This window comes from Polyergus mexicanus, unplaced genomic scaffold (genome assembly GCF_030449975.1).
Source record: "Polyergus mexicanus isolate NDT 795.1 unplaced genomic scaffold, iyPolMexi1.0 SCAF_14, whole genome shotgun sequence".
In the NCBI taxonomy this organism is placed as follows: domain Eukaryota; kingdom Metazoa; phylum Arthropoda; class Insecta; order Hymenoptera; family Formicidae; genus Polyergus; species Polyergus mexicanus.
The window spans coordinates 422,185-433,676 of record NW_027223334.1 but is presented as its reverse complement, the minus strand read 5'-3'; the positions used below and the strand labels follow the sequence as shown (position 1 = coordinate 433,676).

General features: G+C 31.4%; 2 protein-coding genes across 11 annotated transcripts in view; one reads left to right on the top strand and one right to left on the bottom strand.

Moving 5' to 3' along the window:
* The window catches only part of LOC138939156 (zinc transporter foi), a 7,853-nt gene extending 3,483 nt beyond the window's left edge, over nucleotides 1-4,370 (top strand). For 3 of the 7 annotated variants that reach the window (XM_070306739.1, XM_070306738.1, XM_070306733.1), the window contains 10 exons: nucleotides 54-420; nucleotides 503-567; nucleotides 705-945; nucleotides 1,064-1,233; nucleotides 1,331-1,558; nucleotides 1,628-1,757; nucleotides 1,900-2,178; nucleotides 2,272-2,448; nucleotides 2,530-2,717; nucleotides 2,812-4,370. In XM_070306739.1, the coding sequence (XP_070162840.1) occupies nucleotides 54-420; nucleotides 503-567; nucleotides 705-945; nucleotides 1,064-1,233; nucleotides 1,331-1,558; nucleotides 1,628-1,757; nucleotides 1,900-2,178; nucleotides 2,272-2,448; nucleotides 2,530-2,717; nucleotides 2,812-2,958 (1,992 nt within the window). In that variant the 3' untranslated portion in view covers nucleotides 2,959-4,370. The remainder of the gene's footprint in view (nucleotides 1-53; nucleotides 421-502; nucleotides 568-704; nucleotides 946-1,063; nucleotides 1,234-1,330; nucleotides 1,559-1,627; nucleotides 1,758-1,899; nucleotides 2,179-2,271; nucleotides 2,449-2,529; nucleotides 2,718-2,811) is intronic. The other 4 variants (XM_070306736.1, XM_070306737.1, XM_070306735.1 and 1 more) reach the window with 2 other exon arrangements.
* The window catches only part of Dgt1 (dim gamma-tubulin 1), a 10,035-nt gene extending 695 nt beyond the window's left edge, over nucleotides 1-9,340 (bottom strand). The window contains exons 1-12 of one of the 4 annotated variants that reach the window (XM_070306740.1): nucleotides 8,955-9,340; nucleotides 7,945-8,204; nucleotides 7,672-7,853; nucleotides 7,181-7,349; nucleotides 6,314-6,492; nucleotides 6,099-6,235; nucleotides 5,898-6,017; nucleotides 5,651-5,791; nucleotides 5,328-5,573; nucleotides 2,254-2,457; nucleotides 233-411; nucleotides 54-138 (exon numbers count right to left, since the gene is read on the bottom strand). In XM_070306740.1, coding sequence (XP_070162841.1) covers nucleotides 2,410-2,457; nucleotides 5,328-5,573; nucleotides 5,651-5,791; nucleotides 5,898-6,017; nucleotides 6,099-6,235; nucleotides 6,314-6,492; nucleotides 7,181-7,349; nucleotides 7,672-7,853; nucleotides 7,945-8,195 — 1,473 coding nt within the window. In that variant the 5' untranslated portion in view covers nucleotides 8,196-8,204; nucleotides 8,955-9,340 and the 3' untranslated portion in view covers nucleotides 54-138; nucleotides 233-411; nucleotides 2,254-2,409. Of the gene's footprint in view, nucleotides 1-53; nucleotides 139-232; nucleotides 412-2,253; nucleotides 2,458-5,210; nucleotides 5,574-5,650; nucleotides 5,792-5,897; nucleotides 6,018-6,098; nucleotides 6,236-6,313; nucleotides 6,493-7,180; nucleotides 7,350-7,671; nucleotides 7,854-7,944; nucleotides 8,205-8,954 lie in introns of those variants that run through there. The other 3 variants (XM_070306741.1, XM_070306742.1, XM_070306743.1) reach the window with 3 other exon arrangements.
* Between the last annotated feature and the right edge of the window lie 2,152 nt (nucleotides 9,341-11,492).

Below are 11,492 nucleotides of genomic sequence, written 5' to 3'. Positions count from 1 at the left end.
AAGCAGTGGTATCAACGCAGAGTACTGTACCAACTGCATCGCATGATGTTTACCTTATTAAAGAGGAGATAACGGAAAACTTCAAAGGCGGTGGGAATGTACGAAATACGCAGCCGTCGATTGTGAGCGTAGATATATCTGTAAATTTGAGAGACACGGAGCTTTCAAAGCGACTCGCTCAACCGGGATTATTATCAAATGTAAAAGATAAATCTAGTGCAGATTTACATACCAATCCTAGATCTAGATTAAAAAGAGATGTAGCTGTAGACGAGATGTACTTCATGAAGAAGATTTTCGAGGCCTATGGTGATGGAACGAGTATAACTATGAAAGGTTTCGAGAAACTTATCCGAAAGCTGGGTCTACTGAGATTATTGACCGATGCATTGGAGTTGGAAAGTGGTGGCACTGAAACAAGTATGCGCAAAACTTAATTATATAATGTACATTAAGAAATTGAATAAATATTTATCGAGAAAATCAATTTTATATGTGATAGGTCACAGTAAGAGTTATCCAAATAACGGCCTACATGACGCAGACAGTAAGAATAACAAGGAAAGGGTGAGATATGTACAAGCTGTTTATTGAAATTACTTTTAATATTTGTGCTTAGCTATAATTATTATAAATTATTTAATTTTGAGTGTTTCTATTTAAAATACTCACATTTGTAACGATTAATACCTTTACTATTTCAGTGCTTAAACAGCCAAGAGTTGCTGAGTATCATCGCACAGGATATGCACTATACTTCCACTAATAATACCACAATAATGCCCGATTGGCTCTTCGAACGCGTATGCCCGGTTCTTGTATATCAATTAGCAGCCGAATCCAGTTCAGAGAGAAATGGTTGTATAAGGGTACCCGAAAATTATAAACCCGTCGTGTCTGTCGATAAGTTTTATACAGAGGATTCAGCGCGCAATACTGTAAAAGGTATATATAACCGAAAGTATATATGTATATGGATATAAACGTTCAACTGCAATGATTAATCTTCTCTTATATAATTTTACCATTAAATAAATGCGATTGTCACTTTTACTTATTCCAGTCTGGGTATATTCAACAGTTAGTATTTTCATAATTAGTCTTAGTGGGTTGCTCGGTGTAGCAGTAATTCCAATTATGAAAAAGAATTACTATCATCATGTGCTACAGTTTCTAGTTGCATTGGCCGTAGGTACTTTAACCGGTGATGCCCTTATTCATCTATTACCACATGCAAGTCTTTTTTTTTATTGTCAAGATATCATATGTACATTTGAAATATAGAGAAATATTTTAATAATGCAATAATCTCTTTCTTTTGCATATTTAGGCGATGATGCCTCCTCATCATCATGAACACGATGAACATCATGACCACAATGATCATTATCATCATCACGAAGAAAGCAGCACTTTATTAATTAATCACGTGGATCAACATACTTTAAACATGTGGAAAGGATTAGTCGCTATGATGGGTCTCGTGATCTTTTTCTTCACCGAGAAAGCATTAATCATATTAGCTGAATGGCGGAAACGTCGACAACGTCGAAACAAGGTAAATTAAGGAAAAGCTTTATTACATTTCACGCATTATATATTGTAAATTAATGCAATAAAATTATAGTTACCTACGCGTGTACGAGTAATGAGAGAGAGTGATGGGCCAAACAGTAATGTTGTCGGTGAAAAGCTATGTAAACATAAGTATTCATCGTATCCGTATTGTTATGGCGAGATTGCTAGTGAAACTCAAGGTAATAGGCAACTTTTTATATATAAAAAAATAATACAGTATTACCTCGCGGCACTGACCATTGCATCTCGATCAGAATACAAAATTGCGTCAATATATCTATCCTAATGGTGCGATAAAAAATAAAAGTAATCTCAATATAGAAATGTATGTAGATAATCATCACAATTGCCAAATTAATCATCACGAGAGACCGCCTATTATCGAGGAAGAGAAACCGTTGACATCAAATTGTAACTCAACGAAAATTACCAACGACATGGAGAAAAAATCAAAGGATGATTGGAGATTGGATGATTCGATTGTCAATAACGCAAAGAAAAACGCCGATGGTGCCAACGCGTCGTTAAACGAATCGGAAAGCTATACCGTTATCTTACGGGAACACGAGACCAAACATCACGGCCACAGTCATTCTCATGGTATGTGCTTTTATACAAACATAATTATTCAACGTAAAATAAAAGAATCGCGCAAGTAATTCAATGCATACATGCCTGTTAAAAATTCTCCAGGTCACGTACATTCGGCTCCTGAATCCATGTCCAGCGTAGCTTGGATGGTCGTTATGGGGGATGGTTTGCACAATTTCACAGATGGTATGGCTATCGGTGCGGCATTCTCGGCAAACATTGCGGGCGGATTCTCTACGGCTATCGCCGTTCTCTGTCATGAGTTGCCTCACGAACTTGGTAATGTCTCTGCAAATTATGATTATATATACATAAAAAATGTACATGTAATAATGTAATAATACAAATGTTCCTGTACAGGCGATTTTGCAGTGTTGTTAAGAGCGGGTATGAGCACTAAACAGGCTGTTTTTTACAATGTATTATCTTCGGTGCTCTGTCTATTCGGTATGATATTTGGAGTATTGTTAGGAAGTACTCCCGCCGCGACCAGCTGGATATTCGCAGCTGCCGCTGGGATATTTATATACATAGCATTAGTAGATATGGTTGGTCTATGCAATTTCATATTAATCCTGCAAATAACTCGAGAAATTTCGTTAAGAAAACGCTCCTATATAATTTATATTTTTTTCTCCTTAGATACCAGAACTATCATCGAGTCATTCCGCGGAAAGTAGTTCGCGATGGCAGTGCATTTGGCAAGGTTTAGGGTTATCGACAGGCCTTGGGATTATGTTACTTATCGCCGCCTACGAGCACGATCTTAAACATATTTTCGATAACTAGATTTACGAGTAATTTCTCTTGTAATCATGTTGTATCGATATTACAAAATACATTTCTTCTTCCTATTACGTTCGAGTTACTATATTTTTCTTTCATCTAATCTCAATGCCTAGCCGCTCTTTAGCGTTTGCTCTTTAATGTTTGCAACAAAAGTAGCTTTTCTACAAAATAATTATTTCTTCATCATTAATGTGTTTGCAAAAAGAACGTAATGGGAAGGTTGCAAATTACATCACAATTTAGATAGATCAATATCCGATTTAGAATTGTCAATGAAAGAAACAAATGTCCATGTTTTTTATCATTAAAATACTAATCATCGAATTGTCAAACAAATTGCAGATTGCAATAATTATTAATTTCTTAGCGATTATACTAAAAATATTTTCAACATAAAAATTTTGCGAAATTTAGATAGAAATTATAAAATGCAATGTGCAGAAATTATTTTACATTGTATTCAGATAAAATTTTGGAATTGTCTAGTAACTATGTAAATAATTGCCAAAAAACGTAGATATACTAGATGATTCTAAAAGCAAATAGCAAATTTCCTTTATGCAAAATTAGTACTCATTTTAATTTAAATTTTCATTAATTCACATATATGTACTGTTAGATGTACAATATTGATATAATGTCTACAGTATTATGTTTCACAGATGAAAGTTTACAAATTTTGTGTAGACTACTACAAATTTATACATATGCGACAATGACATTTAATCCAATATTTCTCATTATCAACTGTCCGATATAGATAATGGTACATGATACATGACTATATTGTTAGTTTGCAACAAATTTGTGATAATTTTGCATAACATACTTACTAACAATAAGTAATGTATTATATATTAATATGTGTGTATATATACATACCACATATATTAATATATATCCTTATACATATATACATCTATATTATCATGAGAATCTAAATACTATCCCAGTTTAAGTAAATTATATATGATAAAAAGAATTTTTTGTCTCGTTATATATTTTTAAGGAAAAAAAAAAAGAGAGAAAAGTGCGCTGTATAGTCTGAATAGAGTTGCCTGATGAGTCAATATTGCTTAAGAAAGATATCTCATACATGACAATATTTTAAACTTACATTTATGTAATTTACAAATTTGCAACACACGAGTGTTATTTTCACCAAATATTAATAATAACGATAATAATAATGAATGATAATAACGATAATTATATATTAATAATAATTTTATACAATTGCGTATTAAAATAGTAAAAAATTCAATTTTTTTCATATGTCATCACTTTGATTTTATAATCATTAAGATCATGCATATTGGAAAACATTTAAAATGTATTATTGTAAAAAAAATTGTATGTTGCTATGATATATTGACTTTTTAAAAATTATCGCTATTTTGTCAAAATTCCATCCATATACATTTTAAGTTTCTTTTATATATTATTTGTGTATATCTATAGTATTAATATTACATATCCAATAATAAGTTATTGTGGTTATTTTTATAGAAAATGTAAAAATGTAAAGTATTCTTTTTGCCAATTTTGTTTATACAACTGCCACAGTTAAATTACATTGCTAAGATGTTATTGATAACACAAATTGCATTTTATTAAATTAAAAGAAAGCTTAAATGTGTGATTATGTTAACACTAGTCTTCACAAATGTATCTTTTTTATCTGTATAGTACCTGAAATAGTCAAGTAACAGATTAATATCTTAAGTATCTCTTAGTATTAAGAGCTCTAGAATGTGGGGCATATCTCATATGATGAAAATGATTAAGAGAGGAGAACTCATCTATAGAAAATAGAAAGTTGATTGTTTTATTTAAATAATAATAAAATTAAAAGACTAATTTGTTTTCGTTTCCCTAAATTAGATTATTAAAGATATATTTTCTTGTACATTCTTATATATAAAAGAAATTATTCATGAAATTTCTATTGTACAATAGAATATGAATTATTTTCATAAATCTTGAGTTTCTTAATCATGTATGCCAATACATTATAAATTTAAATTAATATTATTGACACTTTAATAATATTTCTATCTATTAAAATAATTAAATACATGTTAAAATTTTTAACTATATTATCCATATGTATGACCTCTTTCTAATTTTCTCATATTATGTACAAATATTAACAATTGATAGCATTCGATATAAACGGTTACATATGAAAATAAATTATGCTATTGTTGGAATCACTCTGTATTCGAGCGAAAAAATTTCGATACTACGAGTATAGTAAACAGGGAAAAGCATTTTAGCAAATTATCCCTGATATTTTTTATCAACCGAACAACGATAAATTAACAGACATTGCAATTTAAAAATCACAGAAAAATATTTTGTCATACGGTAACGAAATCGTCCCGATCACTCATCTGCGCCGATAAACTGAATGCGGTGTCCGTACTAGTCTCGCTGTTTAAGCTTTCGTTTGCAAACGATGGTTTTATATGAGCGGAGTCGTTCATTTCTCTCATCAATCCTGCCATATCGTCGTCAGGATCGATTTCTTGCGCCTCGCCCACTACATCGATTTCCATCGATTGATTGTCAATTATTGACATTTCCCGCGTTGTAAGCTTCTCCTCTTCAAACTATAAAAATAAATTATATATAGAATATACTCGGGAATAATTTGTTTCAAATAGTTATAGAGATATTCACAATGTACCTTCATAGGCCCAAGTTTACACGACGGCGGCAAGTTCATATGAAAAACACAGTTAGAATCGAAAATAACGGGCACAGGTTCGTGACACTCTATATCCGCCCGTACCGCTCCGCATGCTTTGAACAAAACTTGATGTTGGTCCTATTGTGATTAACAATGGAATAAAAAATGATACATTAAAATTATATAAATTAATTATATGATCCTTTCTAAAACGTAATATAAATATATATGTATACATATGTACCTTTAGAATATGTTTGCGACAATGTTTAGCCGATGGAAGAGTTCTTTCACCGCATTTCACGCCACCTTCAGTAAACACGCACTTGGACATGTTTGGCGGTTTTTGAGTTGGCTCAGTTACCTGAAGCATATTATTATTATTTTTTTTTTTTGTGCAATTGATACAGATATTAATAATGATATTCATAATCATAAATATTACCTGTGCGCGACGTTCTAATGATTTCCTATAAAGTATTGCTTCAGCGCCACTTCGTTTGTGATAACGATTTAAAGCTTTTAACTTTTCGTAAAGTTTCTTCTCTTTCGCAGTCTCTTTGGTCTGATTGTGTATACTACCTGTACATTTTTTAAATATAATTTTATTCATTTATCGATAGTGTGACAAAATTCTGATATCACTTGAACCCTACTTACAAAATGTTTCCTTTTCTTTCTTCAAAGCAAGCAGATATTTTCGTCTTTTCTCCTTCAATATATACTGCAGTCTTCTAAATTGATCGATGTAAAGGGACTGGAGCCTAATCAATTTCTCCCTTGCGATATAGACTACTTCTTCCGCAGTAAAAATACCAGCGTGCCTTAAAAAATTGATACTAACAATTGGGAGAGTAAGAAGTATCTTATCTTTGCGCAAAGCATAACTACAACGAATTTATAAACAACACGAAAACAAACACGAGTCCTTTTGATTTTAAGGAAAAACATAAGTATATGAAAAATTTAGTAGAATTATAATAATAACACAATTTTTTGTTAGGGGGATCCAAATAAAAAACAATCAATCTCTTAATCACAAAAGTATTCTGTTATAATATATATATATATATATATATATATATATATATATATATATATATATAATAACAATCTTTATAATTTATAAGATTTTACAAACTTAAAAAAAATTTTAAGTATTTTTATTATTTTTTAATTTTGAGAAACTTTTAATTGAAAATCGCACAAGGATTATAATTTTTTTATAAAATAACAGTGATTTAGGGATTTTTATTATAATCTGCTGTTAAAACAAAGACTAGACAAGACAAAAAATAAAGACATTTATTATATTATAATATTTTTAACAATTAAATGCCTAAAAATCAAATGTATAATCGATATAATTTAAAAATAGGTTCTGACATTATGGGTATAAAATAATAAAAATAACAAACGATCTTTTTAGAAATTGCACAAGCTGAAGCATGCTAGCAGATATTCTAATATGATATTGTAATTTTCAAAACAATTAACACATGCAATAGAGTTATGACATATACTTACTTTAGAGGATCCTCCTGTGGACTGTGTAAACTTTCATTGTCGCTGTCATCAAGATAAACCCCTCTCAGAGTATCATTAACGACTGTAGGTTCGACGTCACTCTCTGACGAACTGGCATAATCTAAGATGTCACTCCCACTTGCATTTACTCTGTAAGCATCAACTTCGGCTGAAAACAATAACTTGTTGATGTTTTCATATAAGTTTGCAATATAGTTTATGCAATATAGTTTGCAAACTTTTAGCAGTATAGAAAAAAAAACAATGTAAAAAAATTTTATATTTTGTAGAGAAAATTTGTCACACAAACTCCAAAAGTGTTTTGTAAAGTGTAAGTGTAAATTGGTTATGTAAATATAATATAAAAGTAAAAAAAGTGTAAAGTACTTTTTTGAGAATAAACGAGTAAAAATAAGTCTCGATAGAATATTTAAAAGAATCAAGGTATAAAAATATGTAGTGAAGATAATTTAAAATCATGTAATGCTCACTGAAAGGATCCAAAGCTCTAATTTTTCTTCCTTCATCTTCTGTATCTTCGGCACTAGAATCGATGGGTTTGGCATAATGGCTTAAATTAAGCAGTAGCATCTCGGGTGTTTGCGGCAAAGAACGTCGCGACATAGATTTAATTCGCGCAATTTGCGCTTTTCTAGAATGTTCACCACAGTATCTGTTGATAAATTTGATACAATACGGCTGTTAATCTTTCTAAAAAATAAAATTTATAATTTATATTTTATTAGATACAAAAGTATACTTACGAGACATCCCTCCTATCCAATTTTGGGGCTGAATTTTGACATTTCCTTCCACTGTTATTGTATACAAAAGCGCACTGTTTATAAGGTGCACTGGAATCTTCGAGAATATGCTTAGCGCAATACGAGTATCCTTCTAGGCATGGTTGTGTGCATTCGTAGGATGCATAGAGACAATTTTGGATCTGTTTCGGACGCTTTGTAATTGTTGTTGCAGTAGATATAGGCATTGTAGACTTTGGTATCCGAAACATACCTTGTTACTATAATAAAATAAAGATATAGAGATAAAAATAAAATGTATAAAAAGATGTCAAACCAAGATTCATAGATACATTCTTTTCAATTAAAAAAACTTGGAAGTTATACATATTAATAAGAAGGGAGAAGGAGTAAATTATAATTATAATTAAATACCTTATAAAATATAAAACTTTAATCTTATCAAATATAAACATTTAATTTCTCTTGTTAATTATTATTATATAAACTCCTTATCTCTGCTAACTATAATAAACAATTTTGATTGGAGCCAATTGTCTTGGAGATAAAAGCAAAAACACATGGAAAGATAGTATTTGCAAACCTACATAACATTGCTAGATTTTTTTTATACGATTCATGCAATATGTTGACATATCCATAAGAAATATGCTTCGATAAATTATTTTAATAATAAATGAATTAACGATATATTATGAATTATATTACAATTACGCGTGTGTTTATTCGATCGGTGGTAAGTTTAAAAAAAAATTATTTTAATGCCTCATATAAACATTATATTCGTATTCTTGAGAAAAGTACTTTGTGCAATTATTCCTTCTTGCTCTGTAAACTATTAAATTGAAAGGTATAGATTCTAAATTATTATATATTACACTGTCGTCTCTCTCTCTCTCTCTCTCTCTCTCTCTCTCTCTCTCTCTCTCTTACGCGTCGATAAATACGAATATATTCGTGATAATAGTATAGCGAAAATTAAAGACAAGTACGTATGTCCGCCATCTTACCGAGACGTCGAAGGAAAATCTGTTTCTTTTTTGACAAAAATTTTCAAACTTGGAAAAAATACGTGAACGGTCGTTATTCCTCGCTATTATCTCCAGCGAAATGCATAGAGATAATGACAGCCGTTTTCCCGACACTTGACTAATTCTCAATAATTAAATACAAATAGAATTTATTATGCTCCGGATAAAGTAACCTTTGAACAGAGCACTCAAGAATATTTGACGGCAACGATATATATCGTCGAATCGTCGACGCCACCTAACCTAACCTTCACACTGTATAACACTATACAAAAGAAAGAGGAAGAAGATGAGGATGACGAAAAGGGGGAAGAGAGAGAGAGAGAGAGAAAGAGGGGAGAGAACAGAGAGAAGATATAATAGAGGACGGGAGCCATAGGTAATCGTGTAAGTGGAAACATCAGACGATTAGAAAGAGATAGAATCAAATGATCTGGCCGTCATTGTCTATTCGCGCATGCGCAGTTTTTGATATTTAGTATTAGCAGTTTTATAGCAATAAATTTGTTGCAATAACAATTTAACTGAAATATATTTTTCGTATTACTTTATTATTTGAATCATATGCAAATCGTTTATTGAATTTAATTATATATATTTTACTTGTACAGTAATATATAAACAAAATTTTTGTGATTTCTTTAAAGATTTTAAATAATATATCGAAATTGATAATTTGATCATTAAGAAACTAATTTATTTTTAAAATAATTTGTGAATGTAAATTAAAATTTACCTTTATTAACACTAAAATATTATAATTATTACATTTATTTATACGATTTAATTTTTGTCTACTTTATATATGCAGTGATATGTATGCGAAGTGCGTTATTAAAATATACTTATTTTAATCATTCTAATAATCTGTCGACTCCGGCACATATATTTCATCTTCCATCCAAAAGTTTTCGCCTTTAGTAATACAAAGGCGCGAAAAAGACGCTATATACAGCCCTACAATATTCTCCTGCAAGCAGTGGTGCCAGTTTCGAGACGCCGCCACAGCCATACGTGTAGAGGGGATAGCGCACCAAGCGTCAATCGTGTACATGTAAAATGCGCAGAACGCTCTGCGCATTTCACATGTACACGGTTTATGCTTGTGCGCGCTATCCCCACCACACGCTGCGACTGTGGCGTCGTCCCGAAACTGGCATCACTGCCTGCAAGGCCCTCTAGGCTGCGTTCTTTTCGACGCTGTAAGTACTAGAAGCCTTTGATCAGCCAATCGGAACGAAGAGTGCTTTATTTTAATTGGTCAGTTAAACTTTCAACGTTTACGGCACAAAGGGAACTTAGCCCTAGAGACAAGAGGGGGAGAAAAAATACAAAATCTTGCTCTCTGTAATCTTGGATGAAGCAGCGTGCGTGTAAGACGAAGTTATAGTGTACGATTTTGCCTGAACATTCCAATTTTTTTTGCATTGCCGACAAAAAATCTGATTTTTCAAGGGATTTTCGAAGGGTGAGTCTTAAAGATAATTATATATATTGTATTTTTTTATACGCAAAAAGCAAGAATAAAGTACATCCCATACAGCACGGAACATTGCAGAAATATTGCAACATTGTAGCAACATTGCGGCAATGTTGCATATGCGCTTGGAACGAATTGAACGTGTAACGTAACAAATAAATCAAGCGTGTACAATTTTTTATGAAATCTTTGTAAAATTGATTTTGTGCTTTTTCTGTCTTTTCTTTCCTTCTCTCAAATTTTTAAACATAAGTATATATATATATATATATATCAATTTCGTTTTTAATGCACATCACTAGTTCAACTATAAAAAGTACAAACCTAATAAATCTTCGATTTATTACAATATTTAAAGAAAATATATGTGTATAGAAACTATAACTTTCCTTATTATTAATTTGATCTTCCTAATACATTACTTTTAAAAGCGATAACTATATTAATTAATTATTTTAATCATTTATTTAATATTATATATTTAAATCGTTTCATTTATTGCCCCAGATAGCAAAAGTGGTAGGTAAGTCCTTTTGACTTAATTTCATGTGAAAATAGCTATTTTTACTATCTTTATCCACGCGTGTTTGGTGCAGATAAACGCAGCTTTTTTCAAGTAGCAAAAATGTAGCCATTTTGACGTCATTATGACGTCACAAAGCTACTTTTGCTATCTGGGTCTTTTTCGGTTTTTAGATATTTTCGAGTCCGACAAGTATATCGTATCTCTGGATTATTCGCACGATATATAATTGTTGCTTTCGAGGCTATAATCGGCGATTGTGTAATGAATAATTTGATAGAAAATGACAAATTATTTTCGATATCATCAGTCACGATGCATGAATATTTAAACGCGATGTGTAAATCCGATCTGAAAATGTCGTCCATAAGGGATTTAACCGGATAAAGTGCATAGGCTGAGATCGAGAAGACGCTAGAGACGTTTCGAAGCATCTGTAGCGTCTTTCGGATCGCAGCCATAGGCAGTCGCGTGACGTGTGAAAGATCAACCAATCGCGCGACTAGTCCTAGAT